This window comes from Channa argus, chromosome 4, assembly GCF_033026475.1.
Source record: "Channa argus isolate prfri chromosome 4, Channa argus male v1.0, whole genome shotgun sequence".
NCBI classification, from domain to species: domain Eukaryota; kingdom Metazoa; phylum Chordata; class Actinopteri; order Anabantiformes; family Channidae; genus Channa; species Channa argus.
Window position 1 is genome coordinate 21,170,208 of NC_090200.1, and position 27,951 is coordinate 21,198,158.

The 27,951-nt window shown below is 42.4% G+C and overlaps 1 protein-coding gene across 2 annotated transcripts; it reads right to left on the reverse strand.

Annotated features, from left to right (window-relative positions):
• Positions 1-5,220: 5,220 nt before the first annotated feature.
• Positions 5,221-27,888, reverse strand: LOC137125605 (zinc finger protein 219-like). 2 transcript variants are annotated; one of them, XM_067501344.1, is made up of 4 exons: positions 27,750-27,888; positions 17,767-19,582; positions 11,454-12,395; positions 5,221-5,692 (listed from the first exon to the last, which is right to left on the reverse strand). In XM_067501344.1, exons 2-4 carry the CDS (start codon positions 19,373-19,375, stop codon positions 5,457-5,459), a joined length of 2,787 nt encoding a protein of 928 aa, XP_067357445.1. In that variant the 5' UTR covers positions 19,376-19,582; positions 27,750-27,888; the 3' UTR covers positions 5,221-5,456. The 2 variants fall into 2 exon arrangements, with proteins under 2 accessions (XP_067357445.1, XP_067357446.1); XM_067501345.1 differs by having other exon boundaries at positions 5,223-5,692; positions 17,773-19,582.
• Between the last annotated feature and the right edge of the window lie 63 nt (positions 27,889-27,951).

Here is a 27,951-nt window from a genome sequence, read left to right on the forward strand (position 1 = left end):
AGGCCTGATTCTGCTCCAAAAGCCCGTGGTACAGTAAAAACTTTCAATGTCATTGGATTTGTTGTGTGGGTGTGCTAGGCAAAGGGCGGTGTAGGGGTGGAGGTGTGGGTGGGGGCTGAGATTACAGTGAATGTCACCCTACCTCCTCTCTCAATCATCCACTTTCAATCCAGCGCCGTCCCAGGGTTTTGCGAGACAGCTTGGCGATGATGCCAGTAAAATGGGATCAATAGCAGAGGGAAAAACAGACCAGACAATCTCTTACCCCCTTGAACTTCTGTACCCATGATTGATTTGTCCTCTGCCACAGGAGAGGAGATATTAGAGACAAGGAACACGTGTGTGGCCAAACATGTATGAGTGTGTGCACCTGTGTACCCATGTTGAAAGCATGTTTTTGTACAAGTGTGTATGTGTGTGCGTGTGTGTGTGTGTGTGTGTGTGTGTATGTGTGTATGTGTGCTTCCACTCAGTGATTGATGATCTGAAGAGCATACACATCATCAGCAAGGCATTTGCGAGGTGTGTGAGTCAGGAGCTGTCATCCCCCTCAGTCTCCCCAAGCAGAGGCCTCGCCTGCTGATTTATAGTAAATCATTAAAATCTGCTTATTATTGCAGCAGCTCATCACCCACCCCCTCCCTCTTTTCTGATAACCATCCCCTCCCCCACTGAAAACTTGCCACACCACTGCAGAGACACACCAACAATATTATCTGACCAGCCCAGTGACAGTAACTTAAACACACAGAGTGATGGTCAGCAGGTTCTGGCACATTAAATCCGTTTTTGATGTGTGTTTGAAAATAAATAGCCCAGATGTCTTGTTTCATAAACACAGGCGGAGGAAGCCAGTGAAAGAACCTGGCTGTGTTCCTGAACAACAGCTGGTGCAGTGTGGAAGTATCTATCTACAAAAAAGGAAAGAAACTTTCTTTTGGGCACTCATGCTCACATGTCCGTAAACACACAAACCCACAGACCCACACACAAATGCATACACACACCTGCACACCTCTACTGTCTTCTGTCTATGAAACTGAAAATGTGATGTGACTTGAACAATGACAGGTGTGTTTGTCAAGGATGTGGCTGTCACTTCAAATCAATGGACGGGAGCATCTTCCCAGAGAGACTTTCCACTTCTTAGGGTTTGACTGGTTACATTGCGCTTCAGTGCAGGTTGGAGAACAGTAAGTTGTCAAAATGGCATTCAGGGAGCCATGCTTAGGCGTCAGTGGATCAGCGGAAAAAAGTAATGTCAAAAGAGACTCATTTTTGCTTCTTCATCAGTGGTAGCTTCCACTGGTCATTATATACTGACTCATGTAGTGAAAAAGAAAATCATTAACTGGGCGTCTATCCATCCCAAGATCATTAGCACGAACAAACCCGAGAATCACTGTTTTAGAGACGTACTATTCAAGCAAGTTGTGTAGGGCACAGCATAAAATAATGATAATCATTTCTACTGAATAACTCAAGTGAGAATCACAGCTTGTCTATTGCCACTTTGCGGTGCGTGGTTTGTCAAATGCTTTTCAATTACAGCCTTTAACTTGAGGCACTATCACATGCCCATGAAGTGATTTTAATGAAGTTTGGTGCAATTGTTTGTTATGCAAGACAGGTCTTTTCAGCAGAAAGTGAGAAGGGAGAGAGAGAACGAGAGGAGGCTGAAAACCCAAATGAACTTTGGGTGATAACACGACACGAGTGGCTGAGCAGGGGAGTAGCTCTGGGCTCAAATCTAGTCACTTCCTGTCACTGGTATTTAACTGAACATGTGTATTGTACAATATGAGACGGGTCACTCTGCTACATCTATGCCTAAGACTCAAAACATGGGTGCACAACATGCATTCTGGAGCCAGATTGTTGTCTCCAACTCCCTGAATCTCCCTGAGTTGATTCTGTCCCACTTTTCTCCTCCAAATCTCCCTCCCTCCCTGACACATACAGTATAACAGCCTCATCTCCATTCTGTCTCTAAAGCTCCTGGATCCTCGCAGCACAGGTGCAGGACTGCAGGGCTACAGCCCACAGGCCCTGGATGCTGAAACAGGAGAGGCGAGTCGGCACACATGCAGAATTACAACGCCTCCATTTCTCACACTGACATAATCCCCATGTTTTATTTGTCCCCTTGTAATTCTTTTTATATCTTGGGCTTATGTTCTTTGGCATTTGTTCAATCCCAGCCTCGGGACATGGGGCTCTACCAGGCCCATATGTGTGCCTTGCTCCAGTTAACGCATATTAGTGCCTTTGTAACTGTGACTAAACTGGCACGTCTGAGATGGGAGATGTGCTGGCTTTGACTGACAGCCCATGTCTGGATCCTGTACTTTGAGTCTCACGCAGACTTATCAAACACGGGTTCTGTCAGAGCATCCCTCACTCTGCTGTCAGGCACAGGAGATTTGCAGAAGCTTCTGACCACATGTCTCTGAATTACCTTACACTCTATGGCTGTAAGTGTGTGTGTGTGTGTGTGTGTGTGTGTGTGTGTGTGTGCGCGTGTGAAGTAAAGACTGCATATTATCTCACACACTGCTGTTCCCTAGAGTTACTTTTACCAAAACTGAGTCTCAGAAGCATGTTCTTGGCATGTTCCCTCTTTTCCTCAGTAGGGAATATCCTAAGGGAAAACTTAAATGAAACATTTTTCATGCTTGTGGTTTGGCAAGATTGCCTGCAGGAGAAAAAACAGAGACTTGTATACCCTGATCAGATCAGTCACTAAAATTACATTAAGAAAGCTTTTCCAATAACAGCTTGATATTAGGACTTCAGTGCAGTGTTGATGTATGTTGTCGGCAGAGAAAATCTGTTAAGTCTGTGCCATGTGATGCCAACAGTCTTAAATATTGTTTTCACAACTGTGCTAGCTAATTACCTTTAATTTTTCATCTGTGCTCCAAGGGTTGTAAGAGACTGTGATTAGTGATTCATTACTTCTCATTACCTGGCCTGTCAAACTGTTTCCTTTACTTATTCAGGCTGATTAGCCGTACATGGCCCGCCTCTCTAAATGAGGCTGAGAAAAAGACCTCAAACATGGACCGCAGATAAGCAACTATAAATAGTAATAATGATGGGAGGGACAATGATGAGGGGACATGCATTAAAAAAAAGGAAACCACAAAGAAAAAAATGATGCACTAATTTTATGATGAGGAGTTGGACTTTGTCTATATCTAATTTGTGTGTTTCAAATACACACTTTCATATAACATTTCAGCTTAAGTCGATAATGACACAGTTCTGATCTGAGGTCACTGGGTAAACCTCACGCAGACAGTCTGGAAGATGGCAGGTCTGCCTTTTCTCCAGAGACGGGTTATTTATAGGTGTCAGAGAATGAGGATTGATTTACTGCAGGTAAACAGGATGTCATTCTTAGCAAAAGGTCAAGGTGAGCCAAAGCTTAGAAAGTTGAAATACAGGAATTTTGCCTCTGTGCATTTCACTTATCTGTCAAGCCAATCAGGCTTTAAAAACGCTGACAGAACTTGATAACATGCAAACTGCCTATTTTAGATTAAAGATGTGACACGATGAGTCCCCGAGTTCGAACACAAAACAACACTAAAGACTTTGAAAAAAGAGGAGTGTGCTGATAATGAGGGATGAGCCCTTACAAACCAACAAAAAGCCTGAGTATGACATTGACTTTGGTAGCGAGACGTTAACTAAAACATTCATCACCATTAGGCGTAATTAACAAACTTCCCCAGCATTAATTAAAGGGTCCTGCTTTAAGGGAAACTGTGCTTAATTAGGAAGTTTGACAGGATGAGGCCTCAGGGATGATCCATATCCAAAGGGCTGTTGGAGGGGTTCAAGTGGCAGAATTTCTACAATGCTGTAGCATTTGCTTCGTTCCACACAAATCTTTGTGCCCTTGGTCAGCTCACAAGATGCTCTGGTCTGGTGCGATCTGGTCTGAAAAAGTATCGACAGGTATGACAGGCCTCTGATTAGCCAGTCCGCTGAAGGCCCACACCTTAAGGTAGAGAGATGAAGGGTGAGTGAGCAGAAGGAGGAGGGAGAGGGGGGAAAGGAGACGTTTTGGGGGAAAGGAGAGGAGGGACGGACTGGTGACAAAGGCATTCAGCGCTGACAGGGTACACACAAATACAAGAGGCTACTACAAAACCACATGTATATCAGGACTGAGTCACCTGCAAAAGTGTTTGTGAAGCACTCGATTACAAAAACTAGGGGGTTTGAGGATGACAAATGTGTACCCAAAGAATCTGTGATTGGATCGGGGATTAAGGGGCTGCAGTCTCTCTGATGGGAAACAGACAGGAGACAGACCGACGGAGAGTGGAAGAAAGAGAAAGAAACTGAAGGGACGGAAGGATGGAAGGAGGACAGCAAACAAATGTCAGACTGCCCAGGCAGGAAGACAGAGTGGCAGAGTGGGTGGGCTTTGACAGACACATCTCACACAGGCTGACAGCTCTGTCAATAGCCCCAGGATGGCCGCCCTGATTGACAGCTAGCAGGTGGCGCATGAATGGAGTTGTCAGGCCGACTGTCAGTCAAAGTCACATCGCGGTGGCTACAAGGCCCTGGCTGAACAGGCACACAGCTGCCCAAGGTGATTTCTGAGTGTACAGGCAGAGTACTGGCACGGGAAGCTGGAGCAGCTCACATTCAGATCATACTATAATTACCACACATGGCAGCAGCAGCATACGATAGCATTTTACACTATTGGGCAGATCTCTTATACACACAGATGGGTGGTTCCACTCAATTAAAAAAAAAAAAGTAGTAAAAAAAAAGAAGGGATTTGAATTTACTATCATTGAATCTCTGCAGTTTTTCCATTTCCTTGGTTCCCCTTAATTGAGCATTGTTCCAGCACGAGGGCATGAAGCATAGGAGTTAATGGGCAATAATTATATGTGAGAGAGGCTTTCTCCCTGGAGTGGAATCCAGAACAAATGGAAGCTTCGATGTGCAACATTCTACTTCATTACATCTGCTGCGATTAAAGCCTGAACATCTGGCACCACATCCTGACAGATAGACAAGGCTTCTGGACTGGAAGGGAAATCGAGTGATATTTACAAAAATGTAACACAGAGTATTTACTGGATGAAAGAACAAGTGCTTTGGGCAGGCATGGTACATTTTCCCTATCAGACAAGTGTTGAACTGATAGATGCATGTAAACACAAGTAAATCGTTTGGACACTTTTGACAAAACAAACGGCACTAAATACCTCCGCTTACACTTTCACATCACAGGACTTTTATTATTATAGGCAGCTTCTTTTGCTACAGATAAATACGTACTGTGGCTCTTCAAGTAAACACTGGAATGTACATCAAGGTTGGTTGTTAATTTTTTTAACAATCTCAATTATCCTAACCCTTTCGAGGTGAAGTTAAAACAATATTCATAACTGTCTGTGTCTGCTGCTGCCATGACAACATCAAGTCCCACAGAGTGATGTCATGCCGATCTGGTCTCTCCCTGGAGCATGGTTGTCTTCCGTGATGCTCTGAGGCAATCTGGAGGGCCTTTGAGGCACATGCGAGCGTCGGAGGCGGCGGTCAGGGTAAAGGCTGTTGTCAAAGGGCTTACGGTGGACACAGAGGACGTGGGTCTTCAGGTTGCCCTTCTGGGAGGCGCTGTAGGGGCAGTATCTGCACTGAAACGGCTTCCGAGCTGAAAAAAAGGAACCAGATACAGAAATGAATAGTAATTTAACCTCTGCAGCTTTTCTTACCACCTGGCGAATGCCAAATGTGTCCATGTCTTTAAGAACCTACACCGCTGGATAACTTTCAAAATAATAGCATTTCATAGTTTGGACTGTTATTACTGGCCCTTTGCGCCAGGGCTCCACTGCAAGTAAGTCAGTCAAATCAAAGCAAACTAATATCTTTTACTTCACACAGACCAGGTTTCCTATTCGTGAATTTCTTTTGTGGAAATGAGCACGATAAGGTTGACTTACTGTAAAAAATGTATGAAACATAATTCTGCATATCAAATACAGTTCTGATGGGTGCAGGTAAAAAGTTCAGGGAAAGGAAATCACACATACAAGTTTTATTGGTGTTCAAAAACATTTCCTATTAGTCTGTGCGGTTTTGTAGAAAAATGTAAAAATAAAACTGTCTAAACATAGTCTCAAAATTACAATTCACACCTTAAATTTACCAGCATAATGTCATAGGCTGAAACTTTTTTACAGAAAGCCCGGCAAGTTCTAATTCATGTAACACATTTCCTGCTCACAACTGAAATACACATACACACAAATAAACACATACACAAGTGTTGAGCTGAGGAATGACAGACGTCTGCAGCTGGGAGGCAAGGCATGCCAAAACTTCCTGTCTGTCACTCTCTTTAGTGGCCGCTACACAACTCCACTACAAATAATGTGAACCCAGATGACACAGATTGTACCTTTAAGATACAAATAACAAAGCATATTGTTAATAGCTTGCAGACGTTTACCTGACCTCAATGAAAATCAGTATGACACCACAGCCTGAAGGTGTTGCTAAGATCAAAACAAAAACTGCACAGGATGACTCATTTACTTTCTACCTAGACAGCTATGTGTCCTTGTTCAGTGCGGTGCTATTTTCGAGATGTTACCTCATATAATGACTTTCTCTTTTCCCCTCTGTCTAACACTTCAATGTGTTTTTCTGTGATTCATGGTTACAGTAAACCATTAAGTCCTGATGTCATTTGACATCACTTCCCAAAAACTGAGGGCTGTCTCAGCCTTCTCACCCCACCCTCGCCTCTTCCTCTCTATCATGCTCCTCATCAGAGCTGAGACAGCTGCACGCAGCTGAGCTCTTGCTTTCACATCAACATAAAAAAGGTGTTTTTGGGAGGAAAAGTGGGAAAACTCACAGAAGGTGCGAGCAATAAAAGGTAATGCTCCATCTGTTGGTGTATAATAACCTGATGGCCGTAAAGGACACACACAAACACACACACTCACACACTAGTCAGAGAGAGGATAAGGGCTGACACATCTGAATATCATCAGGATGGCACAGAGGGTTTCATGTGTTAGTGTGAGAGTACAGAGTAGTAGGGTGTGTGTGTCGGGGGGGGAAGGGGGGGCTGTCTGGGAGGAACAATAGTAAAAGAAAGCTTTGTCAAAATCCAAGCACCAGTTTGTGGTCCGTGTTAAACTCCACCTGTCTCACCTCAACTTCTCCCGGACTCAATCACTGGGAGGGGAAAAACGGGGCAGGACAACAAAAAATAAACATCTTATTCTCTGCGTTTCTTAAGCTCATTTACTGAAAGTGAAGTTGCACTCTTTCATGCAGAGAACTTTAAAACTGTCGCATCACTCCTGCAAATTTCACAGATCCATTGTGACTTTATAAATTGAAAAGATTTCTCTCAGTCTCGTTAAAAACATGTAAATTCACTCAGATGAAACTGGTCTGTACCCTTTAACTTTCATAAATATTAAGCCAGAACGTCTCATGTCTACATCAGTTGCTTGTTGCACTGTTGCACAGTTTCCTCCTCTCTGCCCCTATCGCCTTTATTTTTCTCACTACTTCTCATCTTCCCGGGTCTGCTGTTCTTTCTTCACTCCCACCAGAGGAGAGGGGAGGTCCAAGAGAGGGCAACCTCCAAATAAGTTCCATTAATCACAGGCCAGAGTCTAATGCAACTAATATTTTACAATTAGAGGAGACAGCAGTAGGCTTGGAGCCATCCATCTCTTCACCACATGATCCCCCATTCATGGGCTGCTCTAGCCACAGCTTCAGACTAGATATGCACACACACATGCACACAAATACACACACACGCACATATGCGTGCACCCATATACACGTTCACATGCATAGACGCACAAATAAGCTGGACAGGAAATGAGAGGCGTGGGATTATTTGGTGTTGATAGAAAGACTGAAGATGGGCCAATGGTAAAAGAAAAATAGAAAGAGTGATACAGACTTTGGCTCTGTATAAGACACTGGACTGTATTAAAGGATTATTCTGCTTTATTATAAGTCTTAGCTTTGGCCATCATTTACTTTGGTTAAGATTACACTGTAAAAAGCAAAGTAGCTTTTGAGCTCTGGGAATACAGCAACATCACTACAACTACTGTAATTCAGCAGTCTGTCAGAAAATCAGGCTCAGTTGTTAGCTGACCCTGATAATTGAAACCAATTTATTTGGAGGTAAACCTGAAACCGAGCACATCTGAAATAATAGTAATCACTCATTACCTAGCAAAACTTAATGTGCACACACAGCAAACATGCTCAGTCAGAAATTAAGCCGGATCTCCGTGTGCTGTAAAAGCCATGGGTTTTGTTTATTAATACTGTGAAGTTGAAGCTACAAAATCTTGCCTGGGCTTTGTTTAAAATCTGTAAGATTATTTCATCATCAGCCTCCTGAAACTTCAATCTATCAAAGTCACTGAACTTGCAAAGAACAATCGAGCACATAACTCTCTCTGTGAAACCACAACTTTTTATTTTTACACTTTGGTTTTTGTACGAATTAAACAAATTAGCTATACAGTAATCAATTATTGAGCTTAGTTCTGTTCTTAGCTCTTTTCCCTGCTTTCATGTATAGAAATACATTTGAGAGTGGTGTCAATTTTTTCAATTAATTATCTGAAAGAAAGCAAAGCAGTATCTTAAGTATGAGTTTGTATTTTAAGTTGGTAAGTGCGGCTTGAAGCTCTGCGTCTTTTGGTATTAACTGAAATGTGAAAAATATTGTAATATGTGGCCAGATTTTAAGTATTTCAACTTTTACATATCCTTTAGTCAGATCAGATTAAATAAAAATTTCTGATTGTATTATTCTAATGTAATGATGGAGAGTTTAGACAACGGTTAAACAACTCCAAACTTTGGCTTTTTTGTTTGATTAAAAGTATTTTTTAGTTAAATAATGTGTGTGATGGAAAAAAGGACTATGCTGCTGTGCTTTTAAATGTTTACTCATATGTTGGGACTACTATTTAAAAAACCTTGTATTTGCATATTTGCATTAGATTGAACGCATGTATATGTTTGCACCTGCATACATGTTATCCTCTGTGTGTGTGTGTGTGTGTGTGTAGTGAGAGGGTGCTGTGTATCACAGGCCGAGATAATGACCATGATGACAGTGGCGGGGCCGACGGAGGCCAGAGGAGGATGGTGACGGATGACACAGGCCTGAGCTCTGATGGCACACAGACAGTGAGTGATGACTGCACATCCTTCCCAGTGCTCCACCCTTCATTATCTCTATGGGGAGAAACACAGCACAAAGGCAGGCCGCGCTGCCCTCTCACTGCCCTCAAACGACATCTGCTCACAGAGACTGCCAGTACTACCGCTCCTCTTTCACCTCGCTGTCGCTCCATCCATCTCCATCTATGGTGATCTTTCTCTGCCCCTTTTCTCTCGCTTTCTGTCACCCTCTTTGCGGAGGGTATACAGAGGTCAGACAATAAGATAATGACTCACCTCATTCAACCTTTCAAATCAGGGCCCTCTCTTTCTCTCTGTTCCTCTATGTTCTTTCATTCTTAATCCTTTCTTTATCGATCTTCTCATATTCACTTGTTCTCATGTGTCTGGGAGGCCTGATATAATGTCACATGAGAGACTGAAAGAGTTTAGTTAACTGCTTAACTTGTTTACAGTCAGATGTGACTCTAATAAAGCCAAGAGATTTGTACATCACTACAGGAGTGAAATATGAATGCATGCCCTACTGACTGGTGAAGAAATATTTGGAGGATGTGCAGCTCTGCTGTTAGAATGGTAAATGTTGCCATCTAGTGGATTAGTCTGAGCAGTGCAGAAATTAGACCGTCTGTTTAAAACACAAGGGAGGTCTCAGTGAGACTAATGAGCATGCAGACAGGTTCAAGCAGAGGTCACCATCTGGCCAATTACCACTGTTGGCACATTGGAGCCGACCTGAACTGTCATCACAAACACATCACTCCATGTCCAAACTGCCCAGCAATATGTCACCATGCCACTCAATGTGCCATACAGTATGGAGAGGATGGGGGCAACAGGAGACAGCCCCATGACAAAGCCACCTGGTCTGCACTGCAGACATGACAGGCTGCTGGACCACCTGCTTGGTTCAGTTTTAGAGGACATTCAATAGACTCTCAAGGTCAGTTACCCATCTCAATGTCCAATTTGACTGACAGGTCTTCAATGTGTCATTGGCATCTGCTTCCTCGGGGAGAGAATACAAATATGAAGGATCAATCTGCAGCAAACAAAAGGCAGGAGATGCTGGAAACATCTCCTTACAGTTAGCAATACTTTGATCAGAATGCTGAAAAACACACCAATAGTTATAGTAAAATATGCTGTATTTGAGGGAAATGAGTCCAATTACTCAAAAGATAACCCCAAACTGCCAGCTTCTCTAAACCCTATCTAATTTTTCAATCCAAACAGCATTATAGACAATAAAAGCAAAAAAGAAACATGAGCAATGTGACAGCTATGACAGGAGTTGCAGGGGGGGGGGGGCTGCTTTTTGGAATATTATAATAGCCATCTGTACAATCAAATAGAAATCTACATCTTGCTGTTAGAATCATAAAGAAAGGGAACAGATGTTAATCCCTAATGGAGTTGACAGGCACTTTCCTGTCTTTCACATGAACATATTGAGTTTCTGAATAAGAGGGGGATCAGAGGGAAGGTGTATCATGTTGCACTCATAATACATGCATATCAAAGACCCCAGCTGTTGGATTCCCTCTCCTGAGAGACAGCATTATTAAACCTGCACTCAGCAAGCATATCACACCAGCACAAGAGCTTAAGTCTCTCCATCAGTGGGCTCCATTGGTTTGGGCGATTTGTAACCTATCACACAAGTAGATTATATCATCCTTTAAAGTGTAGGGGTAATCAGTGCGACACACCTGTGTCTTCTTTAGCCCTTATTTGAGATCAGAGACAAGATCAGGCAAGAGAAGAAACTAAAGTGCTATAAGTATAAAGGAAGTGTGTTATTCGTAATTGCTATGATTCATTCACACACTCACACTCACTCTTCACACATCTGCTGTCAGGTGATAAGGGCTGAGATATTGCAAGAAACTTTTTTTGGATTCCTATAGCAGCATCCTTGTAACTGACAATGTCACGCATTGCTACAGAACCTACAGCCAGTATGCGAGTTTCCCAATTATATATAGCATTAACTGACTAGTTGTAATATTGTTATATTCCCATCTGCAATGGTCTGTCACATTTTAGGTGGGATGATACAAAGCTTGCGAGAGAAGATGAGATGAGAACAAGATAAAAAAAATGAATTACTGCTCTTTATCCACTAGGGGGCACTAGATACTTTCAAATATGGAACCAGCTCTGGCTACATCTTGGCAATAGGGACAGCTGTATTTAAAATTTATGATATATAAGCCGATGCTCACCTGATCCAACATCGTTCTCCATATTCCCCTCACCATTCAGACTGGCTTTATGTGCGCTGGCAGGTGCCTCGCTTAGGTTCCCATGGGATCTGAGGAAGGAGATCAGTCCAGCCTGGTGCTGGAGTGGATTAGCCTGTCCTGGAGTCAAGTTCTCCAGAGAGGAGATGAGAGGTTCAGCCACAGCTCTCCCCCAAGCCCCCAGCTTTTCTTGGTTCTTCTCTCCAGAAGCCTGGAAATCTAGACTGGTTTCTCCAGGCTCCTCTGGCTCCAGGACATTATTTTTCAGCATCTTCCACTCTGCAGCCTCGTCATTTTCGTCCTCCCTCCCTTGCTCGCATATCTCAAACTCAGCTTCACTATTGTGACACGTGGGACTTCCATTCTGTGTGTTCATCTCTTCTTTTGTTCCCTGCACTGAAAGGTCACACTGATATCCAGGTTTCACACTGAGTTCAGCTGAGGCATTAGAGAAACTTTGTAGCCGACGGGTAATCGAGGAGGAGCGGCCATTAAAAAAAACACTAGACATCTGTACCAGTACAGCAGGAGATATGGCTGAATGGGACGTGACAGGCTCCGGTCTGATAGACAAATCTAAGGGCTCATACTGGGACTTCCTTGTTTGGGTAGATAAAGTACCTTCAGCATCTGCATCTTTGTCAGTGAGGTCTGACTGCTTGCTGATGAGCAGAGGGTTTTCACTGTGGTTCTCTACATCAAAGTAGTGACCTGCAGCTGGGCTCCAGTCCTCCCTAGATCTGGGTCTCAGCTTAGAGTTGGGACTGGAACTGGTGCTGCTGCTGCTCGTGGGCTGCAGTGGAGAAGAAAGGTTCCTGCTGTTCTGCCAGTGGGGGAAGTGGTAGCGATCCAGATGGAATCCAAGGGAGGCTGTCTGTGCAGCGGTGTAGTCACTGGAGAGTGGACACCTGTAGACTTTGTCACCTAATGCAGAAATAGCAGCAAAAACATGACAGAATTCGAATGAAATTACAAAGCTATGTATATATGAGGCATACAGAGCATTTGTTCTGAGAAAAGTATGTACCAACAACTGTTGTCTAAACATGAAAAATGTTGCAATCCCACACCAGCCTGAGTTGAATGATTTAAGTGCTGCCCTGCAGTAAATCAAGCTTGTAATCAGCTTTCAGCTCCAGTGATCCATCATTTTACAGTATGGACGCCGCCACCGTGTGCAATAAATACACCCAAAGATGTTAACACCAAACAAGATTCTTCCAGAAATAATAAACAGTGAAATTGTAAAGCACCCAGAACAAGGCAGATGTCGCAGACAAGAACCTCATTCCATCAAAACCAGTAAGTGGGTTTCCCAGTCAAAAATAACGAAGTCCAACATGTGAGCACTTCTGATTAACCGCATGCTATAGCAGAGTTTATTTTTGCTTCATACTTGAGAAACTGTGTGATGGGAACATAATTCAAAAAGTACTAAGTGTATTATTGTGGAGAATGACAATGGGTAATTTTCTTCCTTTTAGCCAGTGAATAATATCCATCTGGATCGAAGATTTGATTCTGCACACCATAACTTTTAATTAAGGGTAATTTAAGCATCTTCTTTCCTCTGTTTACCTTCAGTTTAATCCTTATAGGTATCACAGAAACACCCTTCAGGGTTAAACACACTCTCTGTGACCATTTTGAGTTAGTGATTGTCTGAGACCTCAGCCTTGCACTGTCTTTAAACAGCCCAGCTGTTTCGCTGCCATTCCAATTACAGTAAAAGTCATCCGACGCCATTAAGCCACAAATATTGGCAGTTTATTGCCCAACACTCTCCTGGCATTTGAAGGTCAGGTCATACATTATACTGTGTCTTTTAGGGATGCGTCTGGAATAGGGAGATAAACCCACCACCATTAATTTAATTCTATGCATATTGATGCCTTATTGTTCTTCTTTAATGGACTAATATCTGAGTTACAACAGTGATTCATGCCCGCCAGAGAAATATCAATTTCATACACCTCAAGATCTGACCCTGAGGTAATTCTCTGAGGTAAATCTAAATCTAATGATCTGTAGTTGTTACTTTACTTTGTTTCCAACTTTAATAGAAAAACCACCATTGTGAGCTGAATGGTAGTAAAAGCTGGCTGTTTTTTAACATTTCGAACGTACAAAACCGGAAAATAACACCCACGCATTAATTAAATAGAGCTGAACCTAATGAAATTGTAAAATTGCAGCCGAAATGGCACATTTCATGTCCTTGGACTAAAGTCAGTCACCGCTGTTTCCACTATACTCGGTGTATGTTTGTGAGCCTGTGCGGGTGTGAGCAGTGTTTACAGTGTGTTTGATTTAACGTCTGTGTACATTACATGTGCGTGGCGAAGTGTGTGGGCGTGCAAGAGCGGGAAAGACACTTCAACAGTGCCACACCCTTGTCTCCAGTAACAGACAAAAAAATCCAAACAGCTTAATGGAACTCTTTCAGACACACTATATATCTCAATTATTCTGTGGCTTAAATTACGATGACATTACCGGCCAGCTCCAACTGCAGAAAACACATATATCTGACCTCATCTTTCAGCGTGGACCTTCCTAAACCCATTTGCCAGCCTACATGAGAGCGGTAAAACAACACAAAGACTGAAGAGTCTGCCTTTTTTCTCTTTCTTTGGATGGGTGCCATCTTTGTGATTGCCTGGTTCATGCTAACTTAATCAGTTTAAGATTTACTTACACTGCCGAGGCTCACATTATGTGAGGGGAGTAATTTTAGAGCTTAGATTTATCAACCAAAAACTCCAATTACTGCATCATTACAAACCCCAGCCTCTCTCACCTAACACAGAGCATCTAATGAAGTGATGCGTATGAGTTATCCGCCCTTACTGGATGTGCAAGGCGGAGGAAAAAAGTAAATAAATAAATAAATGCCTCCACTGAGCCGTGTCTATGGAAAAGCATGCAGCTGGGCTTGGACAAGTGATTCATTTCATATGGAAATAGGCTTTAAGATTTACAACCATACATCACCGTCAATGCAATCACGGGCTCACATACTACATGCTTACACAGACATTTGGCAGTTATATTGTAGATATCAAACTCTATATACAGTGGAGCTATAGCTTCTTTTATATATGTGCAATCAGGCACCTGAAATGCAAAACAGAGATACATGTTGGCTGGTTTAGTTTAAGATGAAACAGAGTGAGAACGAGAGTCACACACAAGACTGGTGAGAAAAACAGGGGCACCAGATGTTCTTTGATGTTTATAATAGCATATATTATTAATATTAATTAGACCACATAGTCAATGACGCATTTGGGACGTTTCCAAGTCAATTAAGCCAAATGGCATTCAGGAGACGGTGGAACAATATTTCAAGGCAGGTGTTCAGAACTCCCTGGGTAAATCTTTTTATCTGCATGCTAGGAAAACAAGCATTTTGAGCTTAATTTGAGCCTCATATCTGCAATAATAATTAAAAAGAGGATTAAAAGACAGAAGTGAGAGGGAGATGGAAAAGCCAACAGGTAATCAGTGTAGACAAACCAGTCAGACTGACTCTGATCTCTGAATAAGAGCAGATTTTGTGAATCCCGACACAGGACCGAGTTAGATAAGCACGCGTTTAGTTAAAAGATCCTTTTACTGTCAGCTATTACAAAGAAGAGACTGATGTAACAGTAACAGCCGAATGAAAAGTTATATTGAGTACAGCAGCCTGCTTTATCTGTTTCTGGGTAAACCATGGCTCATATTACCATTCACAGATTTACAGACGCTTATCATTTCAGGCTGTCTTTGCTTTTACAGTAAAAGCAGCATAAAAGCATGGAATAGGGCGCAAAACACATGTGGGGACAACATCATTACATGGTGTCTGCTCATTGACCTTGAGGTTAAGAGTACTGAATGGGACTAATTAATAACTGTCAGAGCATTTTATGTTTGTCGGGCATGTTTTTATATGAAGCCTGGAATCTAACTTGTCCAATGTAGGTCAGAGGCCTGAAGCATGCACCCTTCATTAGTTTATCATTTCAAGAAGAGTCATTATTCTTAATCTCAGATTATAATTAAAGTCAAAGTGCATTTTGAAATCGGTTCTGATTAGATATTGAAAGAAGTAATTCGTAACACACGCCTTCCACTGAAATCAAAGCAGAAATTCTAATTTAAGATGCTGGATGTTTGTAGTTTGAAATCTAAATCCAGTAGTGTATCTGGATGTATCAAGCAAAGAAGCAGCCTCTCACGCTGACAGCCATGACTGTACTATATTTGCTATCCATATTGAGAACATCAATAACTTCATGGCCACCATAGGCTGACTATGAATAATTCAGTCAGTAATACTGGACTAATCAATGTTCCCCAAGCTGAACATCTGGCAGTGGCAATTCTTCCTCAGCATCTCTACACTCCTGAATTAGAGAACACTCGCTCTCTCCCTCTCCTTTCCTCCCCGTTCAACCATCAACACAGACAGAGTTGATCAGTTACAACCCCCACCTCCGAAAAAACTTATCCCTGTTATTAAACCCTCATCAAGTGGTGCGTGTTCTCCATATGTGTAGGATTTACCTATCTGTCCCGCAGCAGACCTGTGTGTTGAGCCAGGGCCAGCAGCGTGTGATTGTGTTAATTAATCTGTCATTGTGAGCGCAGGGAGCAGCTGCAGAGGTCTCTGGGATATATTGTCAGAGCTAAACAATGCGGTGCTAAGCCCCCAGAGTGAGTCTACCATTACAGAGGACTAAGAACAGAGAGGAGAGGAGGAGAGGAAGAGAGGGGGAGAGAAAGCCTGCCGGATCCATCACTGACTAAAGCAATGACGCCTGACCTTTACAATGAATTAGTTTCCATGCTTAATATTGACTGAAATTAGAGTCTGATACTGAATGTGCCATCCCAGAACTGTGTGCACTCAAATTCTCAGCTAGCCAGCTATCATAAATGTTTCTGGAAGTGACACCGTATGGTCTTAGAGATAGGGGAGGAGAGGGAAAGTAAAAACAACAGAGCTTGAATATGTTTCTTAACTTAAAGAGCAACCAGAGAGGGATTTGGCCGTAAACTGCGGTATGTAAATATTCAGATACAAGTATGTGTGTACAATATGGAAACAAAACATCTAATGAGATTAGACCTGATCCATTTATCTCTGCTATACGGCCATCATTTAAGAGGATAGTGGATCCAATCCCACAAGACCGCATCAGACTTAGATGTACATAACAACAGCATCCCAGAGCTGGAAGAAAAATAACCATAGTCATAAGCTACGAAGAAAGAGAACAAAAGTTTGGATTTATTTTTCTTCTCTTCTCTTAACAACAATGTTGTAGCAGTAATTTAGGCTCATGATAACATGTTAGCAGGATGCCATGACAAGAAAGGCATTTACCCAGAGAGCCGAATCATCCAAATCACCAGGTGGAACAGAAGACTATCAATAAAAATACCAGGTGGTAGATCAAATCATAAAAATCACTAGGTGGTATATATCAAATCATTAAAAACACCAGATGGCATGCATTAACATCTTGTGCCCCCGTAGGCAAGGGGTGGGGATGTGACGGATATAAAATAGAGAGTACTAATTATCCCTACGATTCAACATGATGCCATTATCTTTAAAAGGAAGACAAAGTCTCTGCGGATGACAGTAATATCTGTGGTGGCGTTATTGACCCTGCGCTACATGTCCACCTACAGTAAGTGGGATGAAAAATGAGGCCACAGCTGTCACCCAGACGTTATATTTTTCAAAAAAGTCAAACGTAAATAAAACAATACGGTTATTATTATGTGATAATTCGATGTTTTGTTGTGCTATGCATATTTCAAAGTGTTGTCTGTCTGCTTCTGTCATTTAAACCACACATCATTTTTTTCACTCTGATGCTCAAAACAAATCCTGCAAAGCACAGACAAAATATTTATAGTAAGGGACAGTTGGGTGACTTTATGTAAAGGCAAAAGAGAGAGACTGAAAAAATAACGGTTAGAGGGGCCTGCATGCCAAGATGTGGACCACGTATACCACAATGTTGCTAGTGAGAATCCTGCCAGGACCTTTGTCAAATGTTATTTATTTCACTGGGATAAAGAATCTATTAATCTTTATTAAATTATTAATTTATTTCTTGGTGTGAAACAATAACCCTAATGATGACACGTCAGATCTAATACCCGATGCTGAGCAGTGCTCCCCCTCCCCTCCTGTTGAGTAAAGTGAACCTAATATGTAAAATCTATTTAGGGACCCTTCAATGAAAAAAAAAACCTACAGAAGAAAATGTGCTTTCTGTTACCATATTACCTGTACCTGGAGAAGATTGTGGCTGATGGTCCAGGACACTTCCAGAGTGGGCGTTCCCCTTCTCTGTGATGATCTCTGCTGGCCCATGCTGACTCACGCTGCCTGGGCTAGAAGGTCTGCTGATAACCGTTGCGTCAGGGTCACTGAGACACATTTTCCCATCGTCTAGAGGGAGACGTCTCTCGGGCATGTAAGGGGCGCACTGCTGCTGGTCTTTAGCATTGAACATTGACTGTTCAACAGACACCCCCGGTGTCATGATCTGCCAACCTGGGTAGCTGCTGCTGCTGTTATGTGTCTCTCTGTTAGAGATGATTTTTTGCAGATGTTCCATGCTATTGGAGCTTAGTGGAGGGTGGAGATGATTTAAACTCAACAATGCTGAGCTCTCTACATCTGTCAGAGGGGGCGGGCACGAGGACATCATCCTCCCTAACATCTCTCTAACCTTTATGTCAACGCTTGCTGTGGCGAGTATCTGGTTATAATCTGGCTGTTCAGCTCTCTCGGCCGTGAGGAACCTGTTGTGAATGCGGGACATGTAGTAGGAGTAGAGGTTGCTCTGGTGGTCCTGTGTTAGATTACTCATGTTAGCAGAGTTGTCATGCTCAGCAGGGATATTACTCTTAGTGGCAAGCTTATTGAGGTGGACCTTCATGTGGTTTTTGAGAAACCAGGGTTCTTTGAAACGCCGGCCACAGATTTGACAGCAGTGCTCGAAAGAGTCCTTGTGTTTCCTCATGTGACCCTTCAGGAACCAAGCCTGGCTGAAGGTCTGGCCGCATACCTCGCAAGGAAATTCACCAATGGGCTTCCCCTTGTCACCAGCCGATACAGCAGGCCTCTGTCCTGAACCCGAATCAGCAGTTATATGTGTTGTCTCAACGTGGCCAATGAGCTCCTCCTCTTGCGAGGCAGCAAACTCGCACAAGGTGCATTTGTAGGGTTTGTGTAAGATCCTGATGTGGCGCTCAAGCTCCTGCTGCTTTCTGAACTTTCCCTTACAGAATGAGCAGCGGAAACCAGAAGATTGGGGTTGGATGGACTCGTGGTTGGCAGTCACTTTAGGAGAGGTGGATGCATGAGGCTGGCTCTCTGCTGCACCAGTGTTGCTTAAAAAGTGAGGTTGTGTCAGAACAGTCTGCAGCAGGGGCTTCTGAAGCTGGTTTATTTTAGATGGTTGCTGATGGCTAACACGACCAGCTCGCATCTGTCTGTCCCTCAGTATCGCCCTTTCCTCAAGTTCATGAAGCAACCTGTTCTCCTCTCTTATCCTTCCGCGGCCCTTGCCCAGAATGCCTTGCTTGTGAGTACGGAGGTGTATCTTCAAGTTGCCCTTCTGTGCAGCCCTGTGGTCGCAGTAGGGACACTTGAAGGGCTTCTCGCCAGTGTGTGTACGCATGTGAAGGGAAAGGATGCTGTTAAAGCGAAAACGCTTCCCACACAAGGGGCAGGGATACTTTCTATTCTTGCGGCTGTCTTCCTGAGCTGAATTTACCTGGGAGACAATACTCTGATTGGTGACTCTCAAAAACTGGGAAAGCTCTACTCTCCCATTCATACTGCTGAGAATCCTTGCATCCATAATTTGATTGGCCAAAAGTGCCATCTGGCTCCTAATTGGGTGGTTGGACAGGGTAATGAAGCTGTCCTTTCAGGGACTAGCTGATGTTACAGTATGGTGGTTAGGGGCATCTATGTGAGACGGTCCTAAGGTTAGCAGTGATCTGTATGCTGACTGTTTGCACTTATTCACTTGAAACAGGATGTGAATTCATGCTGTTCAGATGAAATGTTTGTTTGTTGTAGCTTAGACCTAAAGAGAAGACAAAAGGAGCATTAAGTGAAAACACATTCTTCCAATACCAAGAAAGTACAGTAAATACATTAATTTCAAGTTTGGAAAGAAAGAATACTTGAGGAAAATGTCAGCATGGTTATGTTCTGTCATTTAGGTGGGTAAAAGTACTTTTGCAACTGCTATATAATGCCAGTTATGCACCACAAATAGGTCAGGAAATAGAGCAGAGTAGATTTTGACTCTCTTCATCCTGTGTTAAGTATACCTGTGGTTTTAGATTATTGATGGAGACTGTGAAAGCGCTGATTAAGTAAAACCACAAAGACTTCCTCAACAAATATTGCATCTTTACTAAAGGGTAAGGTTTGAACCCTTTGTCTAGATATCAGTTAGTACTGACGCAGAGTACTAACACAACACAAACATCAAAGGCTGTCTCTTCTACTTGCCCTTTCTTTGCTTTTCACAAATCTGTACATCAAGTAAAGTAAGAGAGTTAAGCCTTTTACTAGGATAATTATGTCACAGGAGTACTAAAGAAATAAACAACTTAATGAGGGAAAAATGCTAACTAACATTAAAGATAGAATATCCAAGTAGAAAGCTAAAGTATGCGTCACTTTTCTCCTGCCTGGCTCTCTTTTTTTGTTCAACTGTAACAACAAAACAAAGCTTCAAATTCACATCCTGCTACAATGGTAGAGGTCACATATGTGAGCCCTGCACAGCTTTAGTGCAGCACCAAAGGGCACAGAACAAAGCCTGCACTGTCCACAATGAATTAACACAGGCTTACATCATCCTGGACTGCAACCTCAGTCAGTCATGAAAATGATGTACACAAAACCACACAGATAAAAAGCTGGCAGGCTGGCAGCAGAGGTTGGTGCAAGCAGCGTCTCTGCTGTAAACTGCAGATCAGAAATCAATGTGATAGGCTAACCATTTACAAGCTGAATCATATCTGACAGAAATAAGTGATTTATCATCAAATTATATTGAAATACAGAAGATCCACCTCATATTTCCAAACCTGGTATTCCTTTGCCTTCAGAACCGAGGGGAAAGCAGAGGATGCCCCGCCCACTTCCCACCCATTTCCAAGGATTACCGTCATTTGAACCAATATTGTATTGCCTCTATTAATGTCATTACTGTACTGAAGCCTTGGATGTGTAATTGTGTACAGTGCATCCATTTTGAAGTCTGCACCCAATCAATAATGACTGATCAGGCTCAATGGCACTTACAGCTTCTTATAGAATAACTTTAACTACTGTATAACTGTATTTCTATTTTAACCCACATACCTGGATGTCACACCATCATGAGGTAAGTGAAATAAACACAACATTGTTCAAAATACAAGGCAATGGACCGAATGTAACTAAAGACCTTCCAAATAAAATGTCTGACAGTGAAAGTGAGCCACCTGCTGCTGCTGCCTATAGTCCATAGCAACCTCAGTCAGTCATGAAAATAATGTACACAAAACAACACAGATAAAAACCTGGCCTGCCTGCAGCCATGGTTGGTGTGAGCGGTGCGTCTGCTCTGAGCTGAGATCAATGTAACACCTGACCTAATCATATCTGACAGGGAGAAAGTGAGCGAATGATATTTGCATACACTAGCTCCACTTCATATTTGCTAAAGTGGTATTCGTCTGATTAACTAAGCTTAGCAAGGAGGCATGAAACCTTCTGTGTGTTTGCTGGTGCATATGTAAGTTATGTAGGAATTGGTAGAGATAGGGAGCGGCATGCAGGGCCATCAGGTGCTTTCTCTGTCAGACTGGATTAGGCTCCTTTGGTTCAGATTGAGAGAGTGCTTGATTGTTATTAAGCATCGTGTCACAGTGGCGCCTCTTAGGTGTGGCCACGCAGAGATGAACAAGGAGCAGGTGTTATTTAGCACAGGCAATAAAGGGGGAAAAAAGTGACACATAAACATTTAAACTGGCTATGGGATCTGTGCATATTGGATGATTTCAGATCTGACAATATCAAACATCCTTATATTTACTTTCACTGCTGTCAGGCTAAGGATTCTGAATTTCCATGTTTAATCTACGAGAGGCGGCATGTATAATAGTTTTACTTTATAGTTGCACCATATTCTCAGCCATGATGGATGGACAAAATTTTAAATCCATAGTGAGTTGACACTGGAATGAAACACATGAATAAAATTTATAGATGAGTACTGCATATTTCATACTTCTTTTTAACAGCAGTTAACAAACATTAATAATTTATGTTGATGGTTGAGCAGAGAACTACTATGAATGCACCACAAACTGCAAAATGAGCTTGCAGCCAACAGTTACAGTGACACATGTAATGTTATCTAAAATTATGAAAATTACAAAATCACATAAAAAAATTACTTGACATATTCTGATGTATAGATGATCAGAAATTCTGATGCACAGATGATCATAAATTATTATTTATTTAATATTTGACATAACTTCCTTTTGCTTGCAAAGCCTGGAAACCAAGGGTAATTTATTGTTTACACTTTCTTCCATTTTGTTTCCCTACTTTTAGATTAATTTGGATGTTGTTTGAAAATATATACACGGTATACACTCTTCTCATATCAATAAGTGGTGTCCCATGCAGGCTGGGTATACAATCATAAAATTATGAATTAATTCATTAATGTATTTACAAATGTGAAAACGTTCAACCTAGATGATTAAGTATGGCACGGCCTCATATAGATATCAGTACCTCATATGAGCTAACAATACAAGGAATGGTTAAACATATCTTTTGACGACCCAGATTCTTTGTAACCTGCCTCTGCCTACTTCACAATGGAACATAACATGAGATCACGCCTTTCAAAATTCCTGGAATTCCCTGACTTCCCTGCCCGTAGGAAACAATTGTTTTATTCATCATTATAGAGTGGGCTTATGTACAGACAGTTAAACCACGTGCCATGCTTTTTGCCCCCTTCTGTCTCTCCCACACCCACTTGACAGCAAGTCAGCCAGCCACCCATCCCATGGACTGCCCTGTCAGGGAATGAAGAGCTAGTACGAGGGAGAGGGCAGTGGCAACACAGCTGCCCACCATGACCTGTACAAAAGATAGCACCCATATACTTTCTGACAGCCAGATTAATGAAACCCTATAGGAGCTTCTCTGTAGGCCCCCCAAAAGCCTGACGGAGACAGAATAGTCTAACCAGCACCATTCATTACCGCAGGAGTACAGAGCACAAAAAGAGCACACACAGCACTGACAAACTAGCTCCTTGTGAGTAATAGCTAAAGAACTCATAAAGGAATACATACACATTTGTTGTGGAAGCAGTAAATCTATGCCATTCCTTTTACAACTATCAAAAATCTGGCTCGTGTCCTGTAAAAATAAATCTGGCATCCATGTGGAGCATGGGTGATGTGCAGTGACTTGGGAGGCAGCTCTTTCACATGTTCACTGAAAGGAGGCTTTCGATTAATTTTGTTTGTCTCATTCAGTAATGCAGATTAGTGGCCTTGAATGTAACAGAGGGAAAATAGGTTCCTCTGGAAACATACTAAGAGCTACAGGGCACAGCGACTGCAAATCAGGCCGAAAACAACAGGTTTGCTTGGTGGTGGGCAGCTGTGATCGTACCTTTACGAGTTGTTGAAAAGTAAACAAGTATACATGTGAAACATGAGAGTACTAAAGGAACTATGCAGCATCATGACCTCATTACACTCAGTATGTGTGTCATATTTAAACTTTGCATGAGCTTCCTCTGATGCTTTCAATTGCTCTCACAGACAGCCCAGAACAAGGACATATAAACACTGTCTCCTTAGTTCTCTCCTGCTGTCTCTCTCATACACACACACAGCGCTCACACAGACAAGCACGTGCATATAGAATGTATTTTAAATCACTAATGTGTAAACAGTTGCTCTTGTTTGCACAGACCACCTGTTCTTTCTGGACACAAACAAAGCTTTGGCGTAGGATGGGGTGTGTTAACAGTGTGGGGTGCGTAGGGGATGCCTTCCACAAGAGAAGCCTATCCACATGGTGTAGGCTGCATCAGATGGTTGGGCCCTGCAGGACGGCAGCCAGCTCCAACAGACTCAAACAGATCTCAAAGAATGGAGCTTCTTCAGTGTGCAACATACTGACATGTTTTCCTTTCTCAAAAAGTACAACTTCCTCCAGTGCAAGAAAAGCCAATGCAAACTGTTGTCAGTATATCATTTAAAGAGACAGGACAGTTTTGCTTTTTGCAGTATATTTGCCTGTTTGTGCAGCTAAATATTTGCAAACCTAAAAAGAGGTGGCTAAAAATGGAAAGGAAAGACTAGAAAATCTAGATGTGCCTACTTTCAATTTGCTAAAGCACTTGGAGGCACTAAAACAAAAGTCATTAAACGAATCATCACAAAATCACAGCAGGAGTCTGGTAATGCCACTTACAGTATCTCATTAAGCTATGGCATCTACAGGAAAAAAACTGACAAACAAAGAGCATAATCCAAGGCACATTAACTGGGCTGATAATTCAATGAACTCTCATTTGGCAGCCATCTTGCCCTTGTGATGGTCGTTTTTCAGCCGCAGCAGCAGAGCACAGACCCCTCATGAAGTTCCACTCTCTCATACACACACACGCACACACACATGCGCACACACACACACGTATCACATATATTTCTCCTCACCATCGCTGTCTCTCTCTCCCGTGCTCTCTAAAACAACAAAACATCCACCATTAGACAACGGGGTACCAGCGTAATTAGAAAATGACTTCCTTTGCAATCCTAGCTAAGTAGTTTACACACTGTAATTACAGGGACAAAATCATCTTTTCATCATTTCACTGATTGAGCTCATCAACCCAGTGGGATCCCAGGACTATACTCAGGCAACATCTGGGCTAAGAGAATTAGCCCTTAGTTTAGCAGGCCTTACACAGTGGCAAGCAACACTGTATGAACACCGGACATGGCCGTGAAACACATCTCTAATTGAGAGGAGTTTTTTTGGGTGGGGGAGGGGTGGAATCAGATTGGGTGTTAGATCACAATCCTGTGTTCAGCAGAACATTAGGAGTTTACTTATTTAATATAGCAGGATGCGATGGAAGAGGAGGGCAAGGTCACTGCACAGTAACTATCTCTGTTTCCCACACTTCCAAAAATGCCATATCAAACTTTTACTCCCCTCCAGCGCACTGCTGCACTTGTGAATTGAAGCCCTGAAGATTGACCTTGGTTCACAACAACATGCCTTTTCATGGGGCGCTCTGTTTACACTAATTCTCTGTGTGCCCTGAGCCTTGACTTTCTAACAAACACATGTGGTCCTGGAGTTGAAGGTGAAGTGCTTTCCTTCGTCTCTGTCCTGTGGAAAGGATCTGCCTCTATGTGTTGGCAACAGAGGCAAGTGTTTAATGCAGCAGCTGTTAGCCTCGTGGATTTTCACTAATCACTCTCTCCTGATTACTCTGATGAGTGTATGATGCTCTTAAATAATCAACCCGCAATGAAAAAAAAGAAAAATAATTATCATCATCTCCCTAAGTAGTGCAGCTGCACCCGCCTGCAATAATTACAACTAGAACAGGGCGCCTTCTCTCGTCACTTACAACCACTTATTATTAGAGATAACGCTAATTGGTGTGGTGGTGGGCGACAATTCTTCATAGGGTTCATCATAAAAAGGCAAACCTTGAAAGTTATGGCACATTAGAGGTCTTAAAGCCAAGGTATGGTATTAAACATTGCATGCTGAGACACGCCGATAATCTGAGCCAGGGGAGTAGTAGACGTCCTATCAGTAGCCCCTTGGTTGCCTCGCTGCCTTGCCCTCACTCCACCCTTCCCCCACTCCTGGTATCAGCCTGGCAGACACAATTAACATTTTCATAAAAACAATTCCCTGCCTCCAATAGTCCAATATAATTTGTTTTCCATCTCTGTTCATTAATCATTGTTTAAATCGGTGAGCCATCCCCTCCACTCTGCCATCTGCACTCAGCTGTGTTACAGATATGACACCTTCCCCCTTAATGGGAGCTGACAGCCAAGAGAGGAGGCCTGTGGAAAATAGCTTCCTGCATGTGCACTTCCACCTCGCATACTGCCAGCAGGTGAGAGAGGGGTATTTAATGGGTTTTGATTAATCTCAAAGGCAAACAACATTACACTACAATATTATACAGGATGCAGTATGTGCACATGCAACACAGCAGAAGAAAAAGTGTAGAAAGCTACAGTGGTTAGAATAACTGGAACAAAACTCATGCAGAAATGCTTCATAACAATGGCGATGCATTCCACATTTTGTTGAAGTTGTTCGACTGTATTTTTTATTTTATTTTTTTGTCTCTCCTCTAGTTAAATTAGTGCAGTGTTCCTACAATATGCTATTGTTTTCCTGGAATTGGGAGCAAGGTTATTAATTATTCACTGTTGTGTTCTCATATGAGGGGGCTATGCTTTTCACTGTATTGCCTCATAGCTCAAATACTTAGGGCCATAGTACTCAGGCAAATTTCATGAGGCAACATCACAGAGATATTATAATCACGAGGCAGACACTTAGAAGATTAAAAGTTTCCTGAAGAGTTTGAATGACTGGAGAGGTTCAAATTTACTTCTCACTGAATTTCAAAGTTCCAGGATATCTGAGGTCCACATGGGAAAGGCAAACCAAACAACTTTTGCCTTGCTTTTTTTCCTCTTTCAAGTGATTTTAAGCCTAAGTCTAAATAGCTTAGGCATTTTTGGGGGAAGAAAATCCTACTCAATGTGGTGGTAAGAGGGTGCCAAAAAGTTCATCTGGCCTGTTGATTTCAGCATGGATTACAGATATTCAAATCATGCGCCTCATGTTCAAACAAGTGCCTCTATCAGGGGAGAAAGTTGCCAAGCAGAGCTTTGTCATGTAATCTGCATGAATTTACTGCAGCATAATGAGAAAATGGCAGTGGCACTACATTTAATACAGTTTCATCCACTCACCCTCCCTCTCTCTAATTTCCTCTCAGTTATGATGATAATAAGTTCAAATACCCCTCCGGTCTCAATGCAGGCTATAGTTTTACATTTTTTTTAAAAAAAAAGGTTGATGTCACTTGAACATAGCAAAGGCCCAATATTTCTTCAAGAACTGCATATGCATGGTCGCATTTACAAAACCGCTTTAGACAAACGCCCCAACTCTTTTCGGGGTGTTTCTAACAAGGACAGCAGCAGCAGTAGCAGCAGCAGCAGTAAATGATGTGTATATTCAAAGCTGAATATTTCATGTTGATTGATCGTACTGACTGCCATCCACCTGCTCCTCCTCCTGTCCCACCGGAGCTGGCATGAGGAGAATTCAGTAATTGAGAAGAGCAGAGCATGGTCTCTCTTTGCTCACATATGACAGATGGGGCATCATCGCTTCAAAGGAGAGCATTTGGAAACAGGAGCAATGGGGGGCAGAGGGTGAGGGTGGCTTTAAAAGTAGCTGTGCCACTCTGTACAGGTGACAGCAGAAAAAAAAAGGTTACAACATCTAAAGTATGGCTTCTTCAGTACCTGTGTCACAGTAGTGAAAAGTGTGACCAAAAACAAAACTGTAAACATTGTAAATGATTTTTGTCTGCACACTGGTTTTATTGAACATCAGACAAATTGGACGTTGTGATGTGTAGACACTTTGCATCATTTTGTATTTTCAGTCACAACCGCACAACTTACTTAGCCCATATAATGAAGTCTTGTATAAAGATGTAAAGATGTAAAGATGTCTTGTATATCATGTTATTGAGTTATAGGATTTGTGGGTTTCAATTATATCCAAATATCACTATGACATTTAAAAGCAAACGTATTGGCTTAATGTGCTATGGTGTGATAGAAGGTCGCCATGAATAGGTCTATTGTACACACAACATATCCATACATAAACACACAGGAAACACATCTTCACAAAAGACGCTCTTCTGATGATTATAATGACACATCAGGCTGAATTTCTTGGTCATCTTTCAGCCCCGGTCGTTACTTACTTTTTACCCCCCAAAAAATGCCCCAACAGTTGCAGCTCTGGGAAACGCGTGTCTATCAGAATGCGACTCGTCAGAAACTTAAAGTCTCTCTCACTTTTTTTTTTTTACACATAACTTGAGCCAATCTTTAGCGGAAGCAGTGATTTTCTCTTACCTGGCCGGTTCGAGGAGACGCGGAGGAGCCGAGGTGACAGCTGTGGTTCAGCGGAGAGTGATGTTGACCTGGATGACTGACTGCTGACTGACGCTTCCAACGCTTTATCATAAACGCCTTGTCGGACCCAGAGTTCCCCTTGAACTGCCGTTTCCTCTTTAAAAAAAACCTTTAAACGTTTTCGCCAGACGAAGGCAGCAGT